This window comes from Bos grunniens, chromosome 9, assembly GCF_055505025.1.
Source record: "Bos grunniens cultivar Pamir isolate PY7600 chromosome 9, Bosgru_T2T1.0, whole genome shotgun sequence".
NCBI classification, from domain to species: Eukaryota; Metazoa; Chordata; class Mammalia; order Artiodactyla; family Bovidae; genus Bos; species Bos grunniens.
In genome coordinates, this window is record NC_141173.1 from 61,438,294 (window position 1) to 61,461,159 (window position 22,866).

The 22,866-nt window shown below is 39.9% G+C and overlaps 1 protein-coding gene across 3 annotated transcripts in view; it reads left to right on the top strand.

Moving 5' to 3' along the window:
- The window catches only part of MDN1 (midasin AAA ATPase 1), a 140,565-nt gene that overhangs the window by 66,695 nt on the left and 51,004 nt on the right, over positions 1-22,866 (top strand). For 2 of the 3 annotated variants that reach the window (XR_015133133.1, XM_086317723.1), the window contains exons 37-54: positions 508-630; positions 2,435-2,632; positions 3,602-3,709; positions 4,080-4,268; positions 6,665-6,754; positions 6,850-7,113; positions 7,235-7,496; positions 10,695-10,854; positions 11,542-11,658; positions 12,462-12,670; positions 13,615-13,763; positions 14,114-14,325; positions 14,703-14,923; positions 15,748-15,861; positions 17,394-17,526; positions 18,787-18,902; positions 19,656-19,789; positions 22,518-22,675. Coding sequence is in view for 2 of the 3 variants with exons in the window: in XM_086317723.1 (XP_086173849.1) it covers positions 508-630; positions 2,435-2,632; positions 3,602-3,709; positions 4,080-4,268; positions 6,665-6,754; positions 6,850-7,113; positions 7,235-7,496; positions 10,695-10,854; positions 11,542-11,658; positions 12,462-12,670; positions 13,615-13,763; positions 14,114-14,325; positions 14,703-14,923; positions 15,748-15,861; positions 17,394-17,526; positions 18,787-18,902; positions 19,656-19,789; positions 22,518-22,675 (2,957 nt within the window). In the remaining variant the exon portion in view is untranslated. Of the gene's footprint in view, positions 1-507; positions 631-2,434; positions 2,633-3,601; positions 3,710-4,079; positions 4,269-6,664; positions 6,755-6,849; positions 7,114-7,234; positions 7,497-10,694; positions 10,855-11,541; positions 11,659-12,461; positions 12,671-13,614; positions 13,764-14,113; positions 14,326-14,702; positions 14,924-15,747; positions 15,862-17,393; positions 17,527-18,786; positions 18,903-19,655; positions 19,790-22,517; positions 22,676-22,866 lie in introns of those variants that run through there. The other variant, XM_086317724.1, reaches the window with a different exon arrangement.

The window sequence follows — 22,866 nt, forward strand, 5'->3', positions numbered from 1 at the left end:
TCTCCCTCCGTGTTCATTAATAGATGACACCTGTAGTATTAGTCTCTCTAGATGCTTTACTCTGTTTTGAGATAGAATCACCCACTTTGGTATTTATTGTAATATAACCTGTTTGTCTTTGTCCTTTCTAAAGAAATTAATTACAGATAAAATGACCTTTAAACAATCTTATGAAACTAGGGGACAGAGATGACAAATTAGAATCTTCTGGGATGGGGTCTGGGAGCAGAGCCTAGGCATTGTTTTGGTGTTTTTTAAGCTCACCAGTTTGTTTTCAAGCACAGCCAAAGTTGAAAACTGTTATCTAGGACTCTAGTTGATAGATTCTTAGAGTGCTGTGATGAGAAGGTGCTCCTGGGCTCCTGGTTTGAAATTGATTAGTTCTCCATTGGGTATAAGAATAAGAAGTGGCATGAGGCCTAAGTATCATTTTAGATTTGGGGTCTTGGGATCTAGTTAACTTTTTATATAATATTGGCTTTCCCTCACTTCTTTTTTTTCTCATAGGACATCACAGACCTGTTTGGAGCTGATCTACCTGTTGAGGGTGGCAAGGGAGGAGAGTTTGCCTGGCGTGATGGCCCCTTGCTGGCAGCCCTGAAGGCAGGCCATTGGGTTGTGTTGGATGAGGTGAGAGGACAGCCCATCAGGCCACCAGATGGGATCAGACATGTGAGGAGCAGGGCAGAGTTTGCATAACTTGAGGGCATTTTGCATCAGATCACCTTGTTGGCTAGTAAAGACAAATTCTCCAATGAAAAGAATCCTCTGTGGTTTCTTTTACGAATAAGGAAAGTCAGAAAAGCACATACAGAAGCCCCTCTGCGTATCACCTACAGACTCTCCTACTTTTGTGAACTAGCCTCCAGAAAAACATTGCCTCTTCACTAGTTTTATTCTCTAGTCTGTGGTAGGCTTGCTATGTTTCTATTTATTTTCAGAGATAAACATAGTTTACAAATAGTGCCAGACCACTTCATTTCAGCCGAAAGGCTGGGGAAGGTTATAGTAGGAGGACCCACACAGAACTCTGGTGAGAAAGCAGTCAGTGTTATACCTGCAGGTCGGGGGTAGATTAGTGACCAGAAGACTAGAGCACATCGTGAGACACGTAAGTGCTGGGTCTCCATAACCGACAGGCAGCTAGAGAGAGAATGGAGGTGTGATGCACTAAAATTTAAGATGGTGGCCCAAATTTAAGATGGTGGAACAAACTTTGGTGTGTTCAGGAAAGGGCGAGCAAGCAGTGGTGCAGGTTAAATGATAATAAGTGACGAAAGTATCATAGATCACTTCTGACACAGGCCCCAATAGGTTCCCTAGATTTGTACCCCGTTGAGTCTGCAGTGACAGGACTGCCATGGGATTCCTTTTCTGCTGAGCTGCTTCCTACTCATCTTGAGAAGAGATTAAAGAGAGGGACAGATTTTGCCCGTCTCCCCACCCTTCCCTCCCACCCTCACCCCCCACCCCCTGCTGAATTTTTGGTGAAAGATAGGTGATAGGATAATCATTAACCAGAAAAAAAAAAAAAAAAGAATGCCTAGTTTCAAAGCTTGAGACTGTTGACCGAATCATAGTTTGTGGAAATGCATGTAGGGACTGCCAGACAACCTGGACTTGAAGTCATTATGTAAGAGCAGCTTTTAGAACTTGACTCGTATGGGGGTGTATAGCAGAGTTTGTGCTTTGAGTGCTTGTGTAAATGTGGCACTTGAAATTCTAATATAATCTGATTCTTGGCCCATTTGCATTTTATTGATTCACATTTCACAGTTGAGGTTTTCCATGTTATCTAAAAACCACCAATACTTCACATCCCTGAGCTCTAACTCAGCTGAGTTTAGCTCCGTTCAGCTCTTCTCATTTCTGGGACACACACAAATCCTCATACTTGTTATTCACAAAACTGTTGGCATCATTAGATCCACGTTATGTGGTTTATATCATGACTTTGAAAACCGTTTGGAGATTTTATTCAGATTTACTTGATTAAGAAAGGATGTTTACTTATTTAAGTATGTAAAGAGCTAGCTTACTTCTTTTAAAAATTCCCAGATATTTAAGCATGAGATATCTTTGTATTGGTAAGCTATAATTTATAAAGCAGGCCAATATAGGAGCAGGTAACAGATACAGCCTAATTTTTGAGACTAATTTAACTGCTTTTAAAGAATTTAGTCTGACTATTCAGTTTACTTAAAAATTATTGCTATTTTATACACCCCAAATTTCTCTTAACATATAGATGAAATATTAATAGTAGACTGAATACATGTCATTTCAGCTTAACAAACACTGTGTTACCAATGTTGTTTGAACTCTGTCCCTATCCCTGTTGAAGATAAGACTACTTTTCATGTGTATTATTCCTATGTTTTTTGTTTTAGCTGAATAGCATATAAAATAAATATGCACTTTTTTCTCCAAATAGCTTAACTTGGCTTCTCAGTCAGTCTTGGAAGGACTCAATGCTTGTTTTGACCACCGAGGAGAAATCTATGTTCCTGAGTTAGGAATGAGCTTTCAAGTGCAGCATGAGAAAACCAAGATTTTTGGCTGTCAAAATCCTTTTAGACAAGGAGGCGGAAGGAAGGGCTTGCCCAGGTCTTTCCTAAATAGATTCACTCAGGTAAGATTTACTGTTGCCCAAAAACCAAAGGTGGTCCCAGGGGTAATAATAGCTATGAGGGTGCCCACTAGGAGGATGAGACAGGCTCAGTGTAATAGTCTGCTTCTCGATTTCATGTCTGGATGTGATGGCTGTTAGTGTGACTGATTGCTGTCATCTTTTCTCTCCTGGTATGAGTCCTTTATCTTAGGTTTAAGAGGACCTGGTGTGTTATCAGATGGAGGAAAGTAAGATCACCACCATCTGGAGGATTCTATTACTGTGCTCAGGGATTAAGGCCAGTCTTGTTAAGTGTCTGTTAGAACATTAAAAAATTATTTTATAATGAAAATAGTGCATTAATCTCAGAAAAGTACAAAAAACTACCATGAAGAGTAAAAAATCCAATTTCTCCATACCAAAGTCAATCACCACTGATAGTTGTATCTGTTTTTATCGCCACAGCAGTGTGTGTGTGTGTGTGTGTGTACATACACTTACTTATTTTAACATCTTTTTTCAAAGTAGTGGCTTGGAAATGCCTCTAGATGTTAGCTTTCTTTAATGTTCCTTTCTTGGTAATTAAGACTTTACTAAGTATCTTTTAAGAAGTTTATATGAAAAATTTCAAAACTGTTGAGAAGTTGATCAGATTTAAAAATGAATGTTGTATACTTACCATCCAGATATTTGAGAGAATTTTACATAATAGATTAAAATTACAAATATTCTTAAAATATTAATTGCAGGTATCTTTCTCCAAACCATTAGAATGAAGCTAACAAGAAAACCTTCTGCTCTGTATTTCAAAGATTTTATATGATTCCATATCCTGAGAATGCAAGAAAAGAAATGTCTGTAAATGAGATATATATATTTCTAAGGCATTGTTCCTTTGGTATTAAATAAAAATACTACTTAGGTCATGGCAGTCATGTTTGGTAAAGAGAAATGATGGGTTTTTTTTCATGTTATTTTTGGATTTTATAGGTCTTTGTGGATCCCCTTACAGTAATTGACATGGAGTTCATTGCCAGTACTCTGTTTCCAGCCATTGACAAAAATATTGTTAAAAAAATGGTTGCTTTCAACAACCAAGTAAGTACCTATTTGCATTAATTGTTCTTTATATTTCTGGCTTATTTGAATCATCGTTTTCTCAATATGGAATACTACCTCATTACCAGTCTCTGCAACTGAGATAAATCATATAGAAAAGTTCCTAGTGGTTCCTAGTGGAAGGCAAGCTACTCATTTGAGAGTTACAGTAATTCAGGTTTGTTGCATGTATCATTTTATAATGCTTACAGGGTATTCCTGGCATGGAGAAGCCTGAGTCGGGAGGAGACAGCTGAATCCAGCCTGTTAATGTGTTTCAGATTATGTGTGCACTTGTACTATGTTGATAGTACTTAACACAGTCCCGAGCAGTGGGAGGTGCTTCCCAGTAAGGGTGTTTTCTTTTCAGATTGATCATGAAGTGACTGTTGAAAAGAAATGGGGGCAAATAGGAGGACCCTGGGAATTCAACCTCCGCGACCTTTTCCGCTGGTGTCAATTGATGCTCGTTGACCAGTCCCCTGGGTGTTACGATCCTGGTCAGCATGTGTTTTTGGTCTATGGTGAGAGAATGAGAACCAAGGAAGATAAAGAAAAGGTGAGTTTCATGCTTGCTCTTTGTATTTCTTTGATTTCTCCCTGAGGGAGAGAAAGGCTGTATTTGCATCAACAGTACCAAACTCAGTAACACGGTTTGGAAATTTAGAAATTAAGGGCAGAAACAAAAACTTAATCTGTCTCAGAGTGTCATAGTGTAGTTTGCTTTAGAGGACACAGTTTGCTTACCTATCTACATTGCCATGATCGCTTACCTTCTTAAACAGTATCACCCTGCAATAATAAAGGCTTGGTCTCCATCACCTTGGTTCCAGGCACAAAGATGAGAAGCAGGAGGAGAGAGGTGATAACAAGTAGAAGAGGAGGGTTTTCTACCTTTAAATAAATGTCAAATTGCAAAATACTTAATCTAGAAAGTATAAATAGATAAAAGGGAGGATATTCTGTATCTAAATGAAAGTAAAAAATACCCCTTCACTCCAGTGCTTTGGCCACCTCATGCGAAGAGTTGATTCATTGGAAAAGATTCTGATGCTGGGAGGGATTGGGGGCAGGAGGAGAAGGGGACGACAGAGGATGAGATGGCTGGATGGCATCACTGACTTGATGGACGTGAATCTGAGTGAACTCCGGGAGTTGGTGATGGACAGGGAGGCCTGGCGTACTCGATGCATGGGGTTGCAAAGAGTCGGACACAAGTGAGCGACTGAACTGAACTGAAGTAGAAAATAACACCAGAATTCCTCGCTTAGTAAACTGTAATAATGGATGCATTTTGCTTTGTGGTATTTAAAATGCAGTTCATGGAAAATTTCACAACAGCTGCAGTTAGGAGATGCTGTCATGACCTCTTACAGACAAGGATCCAAGGCTCAGTCATGGAGTCTGTGTTTTGAGTGGCAGAGGCAGCTCGCCAGCCCAGACCTTTCCACTTTGCTTGCTATTTCTTCTACTATATCACAGTTGCTCACAAGCAAAGTAACAAAGTAGTACAAATTCATGTGAGTTAGAAACAGAAATGTGAACATGTGGCTGTCCATGGCACATGTGGCTCTCAGACACTTTGGTTGTGCTGCTGAGAGCACAGATCCTTGTTTATGTGGTATCCAGAATCCAGCCCACCATTAACAACTCATGTGTAACATGTGAGTGGCTTTCAGTCTTTATACCAGAACAAATTATTCAGTTCATTTTTTTTTAATTAATGCAACTTTATATAATTCACCTATCATCAGTTGGTATTTTAATTTCTTTATCAACTTACTCTAGTATGTTAACTGTGGCCAGACTGGCCAGTGTTGAGTAATTGATGTTGGTCAGATGATGAGTTACTGTAAGGTGTGGAAGGTTTCTACCACTCCTTCAATTCAGTTGTTTTAGTTGACCAAATGTTTTCTGAGAGGAAAAGAAAACTTAAGAAAAATAGTAGAAGGAGAAAGGTTGTAAAAGTAATTTGTAATTTTTAACTCTGGTATACCATCAGAGAGAGGAGGTGGTATGCTTAAGAGTGAAATATAAGGTCAAAAATCACCCAGACCCAGGAGGGAGCATTTTCTTCTGTGGTGCTTTTTGGCTCTTAGTGTTTGACACTCATTTTGTCTTTGTCTTTATTGTTTTTATTTTCACTCCAGTGTACATTGATTAGTATGAGTATTGCTATTTTGTTCGAATGCACTACTTATCGTAAATACTTTGGGTGGCAGGAATCTTTGCTGTTGCTGTGGACTAGATTAGTGATTTTTATACATCCTCATCTCCTCTTAGATTTTTGAAAGAAATGCAAGAAAGAATACTATTAGCAAAAAGTTTTTAACAGTCTTGCTGCTAAGGAAGGGACAAATAAATGTAAATACAGAAATAATGCTTTTCTGCATAAATATTTAGAGGGATAACAATGCTTTTCCAGTCAGACAGGCTTAGATTTAAATTCAGTTACCATCTACGAGCAAATCACATAACTTGTGTGAATATAATTGCCATATCCATAAAATGGAAATAGAAATATTTTGAGAGGGTATTTGGATCAGAAATAATCTATTAAAGCACCTAATATAATGTTTGGCACATGGCAGGTATCAGGAAATGATGGTCATTGTTCTCCATAAACTTCATGCTTCTGTCTTCTACCTTCTTGAAAGCAAATTAATATTTTATCTTGAGATCTGCTATAGTTTCCATAGCTCTGTTTTAATTTATGGTATATTCTCTCTGGAATCTCATAATTTGAGGTTATTGCTCTTTTCTTGAGCTTCCATTTATTTCCTTCTGAAGAGTTAAATAAATGCAGTCTTTAATAGGAAAATTCAAAAGGGTAATAACTCACAATTTTGTGATTTTCATATTGCTGTTCCTATTTACTAGTGTTTATTCTAGAAGGTTTGGCCCAGAATTTGATGTAATGATTTGCATTTTGATTTTATCATCATCTTCCTTTAGGTCATTGCTGTGTTCAAGGATGTGTTTAATTCAAATTCCAACCCATACATGGGAACCAGGCTATTGCACATCACTCCCTATGATGTTCAGGTGAGGCAAACGGCTGATGCTCTTCCACAGTCCTCTCTGGCTTCGGCTCCCACTCCAGGCACACTTGTGAAATCTCGCTGGGCTGTCTTTTTCAGCTGGGCTACTCAGTGCTTTCCCGTGGCAGCTATGTTCCTCCACCGACCTGCCGTCCCCTGTCGCTCCTGCACCAGTCTTTACAGTCACTGGAGTCAGTTATGAAGTGTGTACAAATGAGCTGGATGGTCATCCTCGTGGGGCCAGCCTCAGTGGGCAAGACCAGCTTGGTTCAGCTCCTGGCACACCTTACTGGTCACACTTTGAAGATCATGGCCGTGAACAGTGCAATGGACACTACGGAGCTTCTGGGTGGATTTGAGCAGGTAACTGATCTGCCCCTGTATTTTTAGGCAGGGCACTAAACTGTGCAGTGTTCTGTGTTGGGGTTGCTACGGAAGCAGTGGCCATTGGCTATGCTGCATTCACGTGCTCTGGAAATTGCAGGTTGATCTTATCCGGCCGTGGAGGCAGCTCCTTGAGAAGGTGGAGGGCACAGTCAGGGCCCTGGTAAGAGACAGCCTCCTTGTCAGTGCTGACGACGCAGAAGTAGTGCTGCGAGCCTGGAGTCATTTCCTTCTGACGTATAAGCCCAGGTATCTTGGGGAAGGTGGTAAAGGTGTCACGATGGAGATTGTCAACAAGCTGGAAGCAGTGTTACTGCTTATGCAGAGACTCAACAACAAAATCAACTCCTACTCCAAGGCAGGTATGTCTCTTTGGGGGTGTGTATCAGTCACTTGGCATTGCCCATAGAATGTCCATCCACAGGTAATACATTTGTATGTGCAATGCCCACAACTTTTAAAAATGAATTTGATGATTAGATTATTAACAATCAAGGTTTGGAACTAGAAAGTTTCCTAGAAAGTAAAGTGAAGCTGATGTAAACTATTCAGAATTGGTGATCCTAAGCAAAGGAAAGAAATTGATTACTGAGTTTGACTTATTTTGTGAGTAATCAGCCACAGTGACTTGCATGCAAATCTGGTTTTATTTTTTCTTGGCCTGTTTTTTAAACTTATTAATAATTTCCAAAAAAATTGAGTATTTTTAAACTGAAGAATAGAAGTCTAAATTAATAGCTTGGATGTGTTTATTCATTTTGTATAGAAGGTGGAAGAAATTCCTCAGTTGATCTGGAAGCATTCACCTCCCATCTTGTGCAGCTTTTTGGCTGGTAGGGGAGAATTGATTAAAAGTTGAAGCTTGTCACTAAGATTGCCATCCTTTATTTCCAAAACCTGCTCATAATGGGTTATTCCTAAGGAATCCTTAGTTATTCCATAGGAATAGTGGATTCCCTAAGGATGAAGAAATTACCCCCCTCTTTTAGCTGCGTCAACATTGTATCCGTGGCTCTGGGTCAAATCGTTTACTTTCTTAGTTAAGACAGTGATTTCATTACTGATTTGATCTATCATGTTCCAATTCAAACTCACCATTTGAATTTGAAATTCTTTACTCATTCATTCAAATTAATTATTAGATATGTTTAATGAAGTCATATATTACTATTTTATAGCTTCCTTGGTAGCTCAGTCAGTAAGAATCTGCCTGCAGTGCAGGAGACCAGGGTTCAGTCTCTAGATTGGGAAGATACCCCTGGAGAAGGAAATGGCAACCCCCTCCAGTATTCTTGCCTGCAAAATCTCATGGACAGAGGAGCCTGACAGGATACAGTCTACAAGGTCGCAAGGGTCGGATACGACTTAGTGACTAGACCCACCCCCATATCACTTTATATTTTTTAACTGTTAGAGATTGTAAACTCACCATTGAATTCGTATCGAGAATTGGACACTGTATAAAATATATTTATTTTTAACCCTCACAACACCACATTACAAGGAAAGATAACTCCATTTTATACATGGGGAAATAAATGCTCATAGAGGTAACCTGCCCAATGTCGTCGTCTTATGATGTGTTTAGACTCGGTTTTGGTTTCAAGCCTCTCTGACTTCAAAACCTGAAATCTGGTGTGTATATATTTCTTCTGTAAGTCAGTTAAAATTTAAATATCTAGGGTAAGTTCTCACAGCCCATTCTCAATACTGCTTTTTATTTAGGATTTATTTTCATAATGAGTAATTTCCTAGGGATATCAATAGAGTCTAAAAGGCTGGCTGTAAAACTTGTCTACTACTATTTTATTTTTGATTGAAAATAGCTTCTTTTTTAAACTATTTATATTTTAATGTTTCTGTGATAAACACGTATGACTTTTAAAATATATTCTAGGTGTTTCATATTTTACCTTAAAATCTTTATATATATTGAATATTTTATAATAGCTTTATTAACATCAGAATGCAGCACTTAGTAACTTTAAAAAGCCAGAAGATATGTCTAGTCATATTTATTAGATTCTAGACATTTTTATTCAAGTTGCTGAGTGCTGTGTTTTGGTGTTCTGAGGGTTTCTTTGAGTTGCAGGTAAGGCTGTTGAGTTGATTTTGGATCATTTTTATCTTTTCAAGCTTGCTATTAAGCTGTTTAAGGTCAGGGCCAGAGTCTCCTTTATGTGCTAAATCACCGTTGACTCTTTGTGCTAAGAAGAGTCAACTTAGCTAAGTCGTGTCTGACTCTGAAACCCCTTGGACTGTAGCCCAGCAGGCTCCTCTGTCCTTGGGATTTTCCAGGCAAGAATACTGGAGTGGGTTGCCATTTCCTTCTTCAGGGTATCTTCCTGACCCAGGGATCAAACCTGCACCTCTTATATGCAGACATGTTCTTTTTCGCTAGTGCCACCTAGAAGTCCCACCTAGAAGTTAAGAGTCCCTAAACTCTTAACCTGTGTATGCATGCCAAGTCAAATTAACCCCTCTTTTGAGGCATGGCCCTGTGTAACCTCTTCTGAAGGTCCAGTTGTTCCATGGGGTCTCTTCGCTTTGATTGGTGGGAACTGGAGTGTTATTCAGCCCTGTGTGAACTCTGGGAGTTGTTCAGTTCACAGCTCCCCAGTAATAGTTCTTTCCTTGGAATTTTTTACACATGGAATTTAAGCCTTCCCTTGCACGTGGAGATTATTATTGAGCCAAAGGCCCAGGGACCTCTTTCTGGATTTCTGAAGCCCTTTGAATAACTTTTTCCTTTTGAGTATCCTGCCTCTCATTCAGGTTGCCTCCATCTCCCTGAGTTTCAGTTTGTGTCCTCAAGTCAGTGAGATCTCAGTACCTCTTTGAGTTTCCTCTCCCTGCTTTGCAATCTAGAAATTACGTTCAGGCCGAAAGCCAGTCTATTATAGGGCCTCCTTCCCTTAGGTGTCACAGTTCTGGGCTGTCTGTTTTCCAGTGTCTGAAAGTAGTTGTGATTCATATAGTTTACCAGGTTTCTAGTTGTTGACACTGTGAGGTTAAGTCTAAATCTTGTTAATCCTTCATGGCTAGAAGCAGAAATATATTACCTTGTGATACGAAAAAGGGTTGGAATCAATTTCTAATAAGGAAGACCAATTGAAAAATTTCCAGGAAAGGGCTATATAAACTGTAGAGTAAATAAATACCAGTTGTTACTATATATGACATGGTAATTATAAAGGAAGCCTGGTTTGATGACATTTATTACATTGTGCAAACTTATAGCACTTTTATATGGTATAAATGCATTAATAAGTAGGAGGCTTTATCCTTCTGCCATTTGAGAAATTAAAACAGGTAAAGATTATTTACCTTCTCCATCACCCTTTAGTCAACTCTTTCCTAGCCATTCTTTCAGAAAGCCCTTAAGAAGTATTTTCTATCCCCAAACCTAATTTTCTTCTTCAAACGTTTACCTTATTATGAAACTTTTAAGAACTGAGCCATACATTTCCAGCCTTCTTTTAATAAGCTCTTCGTTTTTTATTTTGTTTGCTTTTGATTGCCCTGGTTTGAAATTAAGTGCTATGACTGTGACATTTCAGAGTTTGCCAAACTCGTGGAGGAGTTCCGAAGCTTTGGGGTGAAGCTTATGCAGTCAGCCAGTGGCCACAGCCGTGGCACGTTCGAATGGGTTGACAGCATGTTGGTTCAGGCCCTGAAGTCTGGAGATTGGCTTTTGATGGACAATGTTAACTTCTGCAAGTAAGGACCTTCTGTTCAATCATGAGTGGGTCTGACTAAAGTTTGGGATATGCTTGTCAAAGTAGAAACCCAGGTGGAAGCTTTACTGTTTTTAATCCACTGTTTTCTTAACTATAAGCACATCCTCTGCTATATTCTGTAGACTTCCCCTTGTGGTGAACAATGGTAGTTGGTCATTAGCTGCAAGATTTTCGTTCTAGCAGATAGTTTTGAGCTGAACTGAAGTTGGATTATTTTTTCGAAAACTTCCTTTGAGTTACACGTTTTCATTTAACCTTAGAAAACTTCCTTTTGTTAGGGTCATTCTGAAGTACAGATTTTTATAATGGAGGCTCTGATAACAGAGCAGACGTTTAGTAAATGTGCATTCTAATTGTACCACTTGATTCTAAAGTAAGGAAAAGGACAAGCGTGAAGCTGCTGTGCCTACACAGTGAATGCAGTGCAGGGCAGATGACGGGCTTCTCTACATTCTGAACACTTTCAGAATGTCCTCAATTAAAATCCAGTTACGTTTATGACTCTAGGCTGTGTGCCTTCAGGGAGTGGAAAAGGGTATTAATCAGCTAAGAGATCTTAATTCTGTCTGGGGGTGGGGGGTGGGTCAGGAGGAGTGAGAGGCCTGAGCCAGGGCAGTGGTCAGTGTGGCACTCAGGCCTGTCCACCATTCGGGTTCTCTCTGTGCAGCCCATCGGTGCTGGATCGTTTGAATGCTTTGTTGGAACCTGGAGGTGTCCTCACTGTTAGTGAGAGAGGAATGATCGATGGATCCACTCCCACCGTAACACCACATCCCAATTTCAGGTATTCCTGCCTCAAAGTCTCAACCTGGATATCAGAGGTGGCCATGCATTAGGGCCTCCTTACATATTATATTTATACACTCAGTCAGCAGAAAGATGAGGTCCCTGCCTAGGGTTGGTGGTGAAGGGTGGAAGCAGGGAGACCCATTAAAAGCATTTTGCAGTAGTTCATGCAAAAAATGATGGCTTACACTAGGGCAGTCAGATCAGTGGGACTTGCTGATGGGCTTGTGGGTTAAGAAGAGGAGGAAGCAATGATAGCACCTAAGGTTCTGGCTTGAGTAATGAGGTAAATGGGGTGCTATTCATTGAAAAAGGGGAAAACTGGCAAAGAAGCAGGTTTGGTACAAGGAGGGAACAGCAGGAATCAGCTGTTGAGTTCTGGGGGTAAGGGTGAGCTATCAGATGGCTAGATGCAGAAGTTGATGGATACCGACTATTATGAAGCTAAGTGTTTCTGGAGAACACACTCCTCTTTTTTGTTCTCTCTGTACATGAGTTAGAATGATGAATTAGCACTGGCTTATTTGGGAAATATCTGAGAGTAAGAATTTTACAGCCCTCAGCACTCAAGGTGGATACACAACCCTTAGTTCCTTAGAGAAACTGACTTGCTGTATTGATGCACTTGGAACTAGAGGATAGAATGCAGATGAAGACAGCATCTGTGAGTTGAGCCAGCAGTGTCCAGCTCCTGATGATGAGCCACATATGCTTTGCCCTTGCCAGGTGTGCAGAGCTACACTGTTGGTTGCACTGAGATTTTGACATCTTTTTCCCCCTTTGAATTGCTTGTACTACTAGACTTTTTCTCTCAATGGATCCTCTTCATGGAGAAATATCCCGAGCTATGAGGAATCGTGGACTTGAAATCTACATTTCAGGAGACGGGGACGGGAGCATCCCAGATGACCTAGATCTGAAAGTGCTACTGCACAGCCTTGGGTTGGTGGGGGACAGCGTGTGTGACACCCTTTTGGCTTTGCATTCAGAGACCCGAAGTGCTGTTGTAGGTAAGGTGCTTGACTTCCAGTCCTCTGCAGGGTTTATTCCTCTGGAAGTTCATGTCGTTCCACTTGACTGCTAGTCTAGGAGTTCTTGCATATAGTGTACATAGAGATGGAAATGACCTAGAAAGCCTATTAATAATACAGATGTACTGGCTACTCTTCTTCTGCCCCTGCCCGCCAAGAGATTGGGTTCCGCTGGTCTGGGTGAGCCCCAGGAATCACCATATCAAGAAGCTTCTCAGGGAATTCTGAGGCATGCAGTCAGAGGCCCACACTTGGAAGAATATTACTTGTGACACTGAGATTGGTGAAGGTTGTCCTGAAAATCTTTCACGGTCATCATTGAATCTCTTGAAGGCTGAATAAAGAGGGAACTTGGAATTGTTTAAAACAGATATTACTTCTTCTAAATGTCCAAAGATACAAGAAAGGGCAGTAATAATAACAATGAAATGTTATTTATTAAGTAAACTACTCTGTGTTAGGTACAATGTTGGCTGCTTATTTAAGCCTCTTATTAGTTCTGCAAGCTATGTTTCCATTTTACAGATGAGACTGAGAGGTTGAGTAATTTGGGAAAGCCACACAGTTAATAATGACAACTGAGTTGGATTTCAAAGCCCCTGGTGCTTTTTGGTGCCATGTTCATCAGCTTTAGGTCGAGGGTGTATATGGCCAGGCTTTATCATGTTTAAGTCATCGGTCACTTCCTCACAACGTGCTGCTCCCTGAGAGGGAGTGGGGGAGGCAGGCTAGCAGGGAACGAACGTGAATGAATGTTCTCGCAGGTTCACTGAGTTCACTAGTGAGCCCCCTGGAGTCCACTTGGAAGGCTTTCTGAGATAAGTGCCCGGGTGGAAGTTTGATGTAAAGATGAAATTTGTCCATTTTCTCTGGAGACTTTGCAGAATCTGTTGCTTACGGATGGCACCGTTTCTTCTTTACAGCTTCTCCAGCGTCCTCGGTGTCAAACCTCATTCAGACAGCCTCACTCATCGTGCAGTATCTGCAGCGAGGCCTGAGCTTAGACAGCGCATTTTCTAAAGCGTGCTGGGAAGCATATGTCCGCTCCCAGGCTTCCCCAGCAAACCAGCAGGTATGTGAGGTGTCTGACAGTTTTCTGCAGTACAACACTATAGGAGGTAGGAGGATGCTCTGCTGGCAGCAACTTTAATGGCCTTAGAGAGCTCACCTGCAGTTATACTGTAACAGATCGGGTATCCAGGCACTTTTCTGGAAAATAGCGTAAATGTGATTAAATATGCCTTGAAACTTGCCTCTCAGCAGAAAAAGTGAAATTTTGTCATGTTGTGTATTGAGAAATGTGTCTTGACTGTTGAGAGGCTCACAGGGAGCCTAGAAGACTGCCATTAATTACTCCACTAGTTTTCGATAAGAGCACTGTATCCTGGGGACCGTACACCATGTGTTTCTGTCTCCCACCAGCTCGTGCAGGCTCTCCTAGAGAAACATGTTTCTTCGCTGCAAGCACACGAAACCTGGGGCAGCTCCCTTCTTGCCTTGGGGCTGTGGCCAGATTCTCTGCCCTCGGCTGTCTTCACTACAGAAGATTCTCACCTCTCTAAAGTCCGAGGCGACGGGCAGATCTTAGCGTATTGTCTCAACAGGCTGAGCATGAAAACAAGCAACTGGGCAAGGTTAGCGGAGCCTTAAGCTTGTGTGTGTCTCTCTTGACTTTTCCTCCCTCCCTCCCTCCCTCCCTTCCTTCCTGCTTTCCTCCTTCCCTCTCTTTCTGCCTCTCTCTTTTTTTAGATGGTCATGGTCACGACCCAGTATATTTGACCATAATGTTACATCATCATTTTCCACCTAGTTTCATTGTTTGTTGTGGTATTGCTCCCTATTTATTATTTATTATAAGTACATGTTTTGATTTTCCCTCTTTGGAGGGAACTTATATATTCCTTGTTAACTCTTTGATAGATTAATTATAAAGTTACTTGTCTTGGTTCTTTGAAATATGAAATGAAGATTTAACCCTAATACTAACTTTGTCTATTGTAATGAATTTCAGGATTCAGCCTCTTACTTTGGCAGACTTAGAGAAAATTATGCAGTCCTCCCACCCGGAGAACTTAAAGTTCACTTCAGTTGAAGTGGATACTTATTGGCTTGATGAACCAGATGCTCTAGCTGTGGCTGTTAAATTGCTCATAGAAAGAGCAACCAATCAAGACTGGATGCTCAGAGTTAAATGGCTTTATCATTTAGCCAAGAATATGCCACAGGGGCTTGGTGAGTAAAGAAACTTAATTTGTGTGATGAGGGAATTTATGTACGCATACCCTGCTTTCATAACTCAGCAGTTGTTTTTCTCTTCAACTACACAGTTAAAATTACATCTGGGGAAGCTCCTAGCAGGATGTTTATGACTTAGCATTATTGTTTATTTAATTGTTAAAACATTAAGGTACACATCTACCCTGGGTTTTCCCTAAGAGAAACTTTTCCCCATGTAAACCTCAGCATTTCAGGATCTGTCCAGCCTTCTATCAAATCCAGAAGGAAAATATACTGTATTATGTTACTTTTAAGTTTTTGAACAGCCTGCTTTTTTTTTTTTTTTTCCTGTACTTACTCTGTTGCACATGCATTCTTTCTGGAAAAGGGTTGCTTTTGGTAAATTTACTTCCCATAAAAGTACATGAGATTCTAATCTTATTTCGTTCGGGAAAGTGGTCTAAATGATCATTCTTAATTTCTTTGTACGTTTTTCATTCTAAGTAGCTTTAAAGGTTTTAAAGTACAAGAATTTGTGGGTAGAACTTGTTGACTAAAGTAATTGAGTTTATATGAGTTTTTCTACTCTAGGAGAATTTATAGATAAGCCAGTGTATGTGTGTATTATTGGGTGGTACATGTGATGTCTAAATATGTGTAGAGGGAAATTGGATACATATTCTCATCTGCTTTCTCCTGTGTGATAGCTGCTAGACACGGGTAGCTACTAAAAGATAACCTGTGACGTGGCCACTGTGACAGCAGCTGTAGAACAGAAAGCTCGAATGGACGGCACTACTCTAGAGGATAACTAACATCTGCTTCTCCTTCCTCCACAGAGTCGATAAAGATTCATTTGGAAGCCAGTGCTGCAGCTCTTAGGAATTTTTACTCAAATTCTCTCTCATCTGGGGTCAGTAATGTCATCAAAATATTACAACCAAATGTAACAGGTACTGCACCTGCCTTGATTTCTAGCTCTCAGCAATCTTGTCCATTGAGTTCTTGGGAAAAAGATCTGTCAGAGCTCCCACTTGTAACAGTTTTTAAAAGAAGACTCAGAGTATCCAGATGCATATTCTGCTGCTTTTTTCAAAACTGTGTCTTGATTCTCCAGTTTCTGATAAAGGATGATGACACAGTGTAGTGGGAAGAACACAGGAGTTGGAAGTCTAGGCTCCAGTCCCAACTTGGCCACAAACAGGCTTCTTGATTCTGGGTCCATCATTCATACTCAGCTGCCTTTGTTTGAAGAAATAAGGGAATCAAATTCATTCTTCTGGGGCCCCTTCAACTTACAATAGTCTGTGATATATTAGTAAGTACTGTTAACAGAAAGGGTTTTAAACTGTGATCTCTTTTGAGATGAAGGTAAAATAGTACACATTCAGTTTCTTCAGAAAACCTTAATGATGAAGTTATAAAGTCTTAAATTCAAAGTTACAAAACAAAACACAATGATAAAAGGAATAGTCATCCAAACTAATCAAATGAGGTATTCAGAATTTCTCAGTTTTCATCTGACATTTATTAAAACATGCTATTACCCATTTGGTTTAGAAAAAAAGTGTGCATGATGCTTTTGTGCTAAGCCTTATGTTTATATAATTATAATCTTACATATACATATGACTACCTTGTGTACACTGAAGGTAGTGGGGTAGATGGTTGGGCAGAAATCAAATGATAGAGAAAAATAACGTCAGAGTCAGATTGTGGCTGAACTGAATTATGGCTTTCCATTCATGAAGGAACTTTGGTCTGGGAACGTAGTTCTAGAATAGAGTGGTCGATTCCCTTCGCAGCAGCCTTGGCTTGCCCACTGATTGGCTCATCTTCCTTTTCCTTTTCAGCTGAGTAGCTCTGGATCATGTAGCCTTGCTAGATTTGGGGATATAGGTCCCCCACTGTACCTTGCTATTCACAGTAGGCATTTGTTAGTCTGCTGTATTGTGGACGCCTTTGGAGCTTGAAATACTCCATTGAGCCACCCAGCCACCCTCAAATTAACATTCCCATCGTTTTGTCATGCCTCCTTCCACTAGAATCTCCACCTCTGGAACAGGTCAGAGTCTGATGGCTGCTGCTGTACAGAGAGATTTTGATACCAAGTTTGAGCCAAAGGAGCAGAGGTGGCAGCAGCATATCCTGTGATTATAAAGAAATGGGTTTTAAGCAAAATAATCTTGAGTTGTTTTTCTTATTAAAGGCAAATTACTGAGGTGTGTTCATTCATTTTCTGCCATGGAAGTTAGTTTTCTTATGGTTAATGGCAAAAGATTGGGTAACTGAGTCCATGAATTCTTTTCCAACCAGTAATGGGACCTGAGCAAGTGAATGCATTGGTTTTGGAACTGTCATGGATTGAACCATTTCCGTTTCTCCTCCCCAGCAAGACTCTGTGTGATCAAAGTAAAATAGTGAAATTTGCCAGACAGGGAGTTTAACTCCAGAATCCTACCTTTTCTTTTGTTCCTTAAACCAGATGAATCCGTGATCCCTCTGGATCCCCGATGGAACATGCAGGCCATGGACATCATCAGAAATGCGATGGACTTTGACCCACAGACAGACCAGCCTGAGCAGCTCTTTGCCCTTTTAGAGTCTGTTGCAAACAAGTAGGTGAAGCTACTATTGTGGGCACTGTTTGCCTCACTGTACCTTGTGACTTCACAAATTGTTGTTTAATGGCTAAGTCATGCTTGACTCTCTTGTGACCCCATGGACTGTAGGCCACCAGGCTCCTCTGTCCATGTAATTTTCCCAGGCAGGAATACTGGAGTGGGTTGCAATTTCTTTTTCCAGGGGATATTCCCAACTCAGGGATCGAACCCACATCGCCTAGGAATACAGTTTATGTGTATTTACTTTTCTGAATCTGAGGAGTGCTGAGCATCTGACGTGGTTGCCTTTGTTACCACCTCTCCTTCAAGCTCTACGCACAGCGAAAAGTCATTCTGACCGTGATGTCCTAGTGCCTTTGAATCGGCAGGTTCTACAGGGTGCTTATTAATAGATACACTGGGAAGTATCAGTAGTGGGATTTGTTTTATGGTTAATCTTTTATCACAGGATAGCTGTGTTTCCACTCTTTTCTGTGTGATTTCCAATAGCTTCCTGCATTTTCACAAGTTCTTTCCTCAACCGTCTGTCCCATCAAATGGTGAAGGTCTACGTACATAGTCACATATAGTATAAATTTACATAATTGTTTCATAAGTCATTCCTCACTGTTTAATGTAATGACCAGTAATGCTTTTTAATTGTCCATCAGTGTAAGAGATTTAGAGAAATAATTTTGTAACTGAGGTATATCATGCTTTACAGAAAAGTGCCACTAATGATGACTATATATTGTTTTGGTGAATTTTCACAAAGTGAACTCACTCATGTGATATGTAGTAACACCTCAGAGGACCCCTTGTCCCTTCCCCCCAGCAACTCCCTCATCCTCCTCCCCGGGTAACTTCTAACATTGCAGATTAATTGTATGATGGCTGGTTTGGGGTTTTTTTGGGTGGGGGGTTGCTGCACTGAGAGGCTTTTGAAATCTTAGTTCGCTGACCAGGGATTGAACGTGGGTCGTAGCAGTGAAAGCACCGAGTCCCAGCCACTGAACTGCCAGGGAATTCCCTATGATGGCCAGTGTCAGGAGTCCACAGTGCAGTTTGTCAGATCATGGCAGAGCAACACAGTGGGCCCGCCAGCTTAGTCATCTTTGTCACTGCCCATCTCTAATCCAGAATTTGCAGAGGCCTGAGGGGAGTGACACACTGAGGGAAATTGATGTTCCAAGGGTTCTTAGGATTCAGCAGGTAGAGGCTATGGTAAGTATTATGAACTGATCACTGTGTGTTAATTGTGGAATCTCATTTCAGGACCATCATATATTTCGACCGGGAAAAGCGGATTTTTACTGAAGCAAATTTGGTTTCTATTGGTGGCAAAAAGTTAAGAAACAGTGTTTTGAGATTGTCCTTTGAATTCCATAAAGGTAAGGATGTTGCCTTTACCTTCTTCAGTTACACATTGGGCTGCATGATGCTCCTGATGGTGAGGGGTTCCTCAGGTGCTGCCATGCTACTGACTCCTTTTGATTTGGTGGCCTGATTTTGACATCTTCCTTTACTCGGTATTTTTGACTAAGTGCTTTTTTCATGTCCTTGATCTCATTTATTTATTTATTTTTTTGGCCACCATGAGGTGAGTCTCTTGAGTGAGGAAGGGGAAGCACAGAGATGCTCTGGGTCACATCTCTAGCAAGTAGCAGAGCCCGAGCTTGAGACCTGGTCTCTTGGCTCAAAAGTAAGAGCTCATAAGCATTTGGTTATGGGTTCTTTTCTTCCGCCTTCCTTTTTTTTTTTTTCCAATTGAAAAGATAATGGTATTTCTTGGAAAATATTCAAACTGTAGAAGCATAAAAATGGAAAAAATTTACTCTTGCAGTAGCCACTGTTAATAGAAGAGATTCGTTTATATCTTCTCATATCTTCCTGTTATCTATCCATCTGGTCATATATGTAATATCTTAGAATTTGTTTTGTATTTAAACAAATCCTTTTTTTAAAAAAATTGAGACATGAACATCTCTACGTATACATGCCTAACTTGCTAACTTAATAGGCAAAGATTTGCTTTCAACTTTGACCTTGACTGAGGATAATGTTAAGTTCTAGAGTGCTATTAATTTTGAAAATGTCCACAGAATTAAAACTGATCGAATGTTCTTATTTATGCCAACTCTAAGATCCAGAGAGCTATCATAGCCTGCCCCATGAAATCGTGGTCAACCTTGCTGCTTTCTTTGAACTTTGTGATGCGTTAATCGGGCTCTGGGTCCAGTCCTCTCAGGGCATGGTGTCTGATGCCGGTGTTAACGAGGTGAGAGATATACCTGTTTTTCTTTTAAGCGACATATTTCTTGGCATAAAGATTTTGAGGGGAACAACTACAGTATAGTCATATGTCCAATATTATTTGAGAAATTGTTCTTGTGAATTTTAAATAGATACACATATTTTAAAGCTATATAAGGGTGTGATTGAGATAATAAATCGCACATGTTTAAAGTGTACAAATTTATGTTTTGACCTGTGTATACATGTGACGCCATTACTACAATCATGACAGTGAACCCATCCATCACCCTCAAACCTTTCGTCTTCTGTTTTCCTTTTTTTCTGCCCTCCACCTCTAGCAGGTACCCATTGATCTGCTTTCTGTTATTGCAGCATTTTCTATAGCTTTTATATTTCTACATCTGGCATTTTATATTGTTTTTATCTGTCCACTTTCATTTAAAATCATCTTGCAACACATCCATATTGTTTTGTGTCTCAGTTCTTTCCTTTTTATTGCCAATAGTCCATTGAATGTATACATACTATAACTTGTTTGTCCATCCACTTGTTGCTAAAAATCATAATTTTAACAGTTATATTTTAGTTCACTTAAACCTTCTTAGACATGATTGTCACATGTGGACTAAACTGGGATTGAATGCAGATTATTCCAGTAATTGTGATAAATTAGAATTGTAGGTCTTAAACTTTTTAGTCTCAAGACCCGCCCCCCCATCCCCAAATCTCAAAGAACTTTTGCTTATGTGGTTACATGTATATTTACTGTATTAGGAAATAAATCTGAGAAATGTAAAAAATTATGTGTTAGTCTGTTTAAAAACCCAGTAACAAATTCATGTTAACATGAAAAACATTTTTAATGAAAAAACCAACCATTTTCCAAAACAAAACTGTGTTACATTTCTGCAACTCTCTTCATGTCTGGCTTAACAGAATGAAAGCCGGTTTCTCAACACCTGTCCCTGATTTGCTCTCTATGTTGTATGGGTTGAAGTTCGTGAAGAGAAGCTGACCTCTATTTCATGTTGTTAAGAGCTTAGAAAGTGAAGGCTAGTTTAATAAACATTCCCATGTAATTGTGAATGTCCTTTGATCCTATACCACAGCTTGACAAGCGATAGTTTTGTAAAGGTTACTTATTATGTGGAATTTGAAAAAATATAGTGATCTTGTCATGTGTTAAAATTCACGGCCTGGCATACACTTTGGATGGACTTTATCCTTGCATGTTGCCCTTGTATATTTGCAGCTTGTGCATTGGTAATTTGGAAAGTATTCTTAAGTGAGTTATCAGATGTTCCAAATGTTGACACATTTCATTTTCCAATATAAATTAAGTCGTACTCTTGAAAAATTACCACAGACTTCATCAGAAAATCTTTGAGTATTAGAAATTTGTCAAGCTCTTGGTTTTTCAGAGTTCTGAGCTTTGCTTAAAAGTTTTGAGTTTTATTTTCGGCAATCTTGCTTTCCTTGAATTGATAGATTGACTTCATTCATTTTCTACATGCTGTTTGCCAGACACCCAATCACAGTTTGTCTGCCTCCCCAGCCCCTGCCCTTTTTTTTAGTACCATCAATGCAGATGTCACCATAGTAAAGAGGACAAATAATATGATATTATTATGAAAATAGCTTTGACATCATAGAACCTGAAAGATTATCACTAATCTGGAGGCTGCTGCTGCTGCTAAGTCGCTTCAGTCGTGTCCGACTCTATTCGACCCCATAGATGGCAGCCCACCAGGCTCCCCCGTCCCTGGGATTCTCCAGGCAAGAACACTGGAGTGGGTTGCCATTTCCTTCTCCAATGCATGAAAGTGAAAAGTGAAAATGAAGTCGCTCAGTCGTGTCCGACTCCTAGCGACCCCATGGACTGCAGCCTACCAGGCCCCTCAGTCCATGAGATTTTCCAGGCAAGAGTACTGGAGTGGGGTGCCATTGCTACTTTGCCATAAAAATACATAATTAGAAGAACAGCAGTGTTGGAAACTCAGAGTACCTGATTTTTGCATTACAACAGTACATTAATGAAAACAGTAGTTATTGTCATAAAGATAGACATAGACTAATGAAATAAAAGAGAATTCAGAAATAGACCCTCAAATGTTAATATATGGTGAATTAATTTAATGAGGGAAACTGCTCTTTAACAAATGGTGATGAAAAAACTAGATATCGATATTATAAATATGAGCCTTTACCCCTGCCTTATGTCAGAAAAGTTAACATCAAAATGGATTATAGAGCTATGTCTAAAAGCTACAGTTAATAAACCTCTAAAAGAAAACATAGAAAATATTCACAGCTTGAGGCAAAGATTTCAGGGCATTCTTCATAAAAGAAAAATTGATGAATTCAATTTTGCCAAAATTAAAATTGTTTCTTAATAGACAGCTTTAAGAAAATGAAAACACTAGGAGACACTGTTTATAACTTGTATATAAATTGTTTAAACCAAAGTAATAGCCCAGTTTTAAAAAGGAGCAAGAGAATTTGAATAGATGCTTCTCAGAAGATAATGAAATGCCCACTGAGAACTTGGAAAATTTTCTATATCATTAGTTATCAAGGAGATGTAAATTGAAACCACAGTGCCTGACTGCCTTAATATCCCTAAAAATATTCCAGTCAAATGCTAGATCTTTAACATGTATACGTTGTGTATTGGTGAACGATTGGCGTCTGTGTTTTGTGTCCTTTACTGTGAGATGTTTGTGAGCAGTCTTGATTTGCTTTGTTTTTAGATCTTGGGTTCCGTGCGGTGGCGTGACCGGTTTTGGACTGTGGCCGACACAGTAAAAGTAGATGCCTCGGGCCTGGCCTTGCTCGCCCTTCACTGGCACTGGGTTTTAAAACATTTGGTCTGTCGGATCCCCCAACTCCTGATGAACCATGAAGACAAGTAAGACTCGTATTTAGAAAAACAGCGTCAGTATCTACAGGATTGATGTTTGGAAAGGAAATGTGTTTGTTCTTACTCTACTTTGGTTTGCTCCCTCCTTGACTTGTCAGTGAATGTAAATCTAGTATAAAGTATATACAGTGCCCCTTAATATCCAGCACTTCCCCCTTTCCTCACCTCCCTTCTGCCCC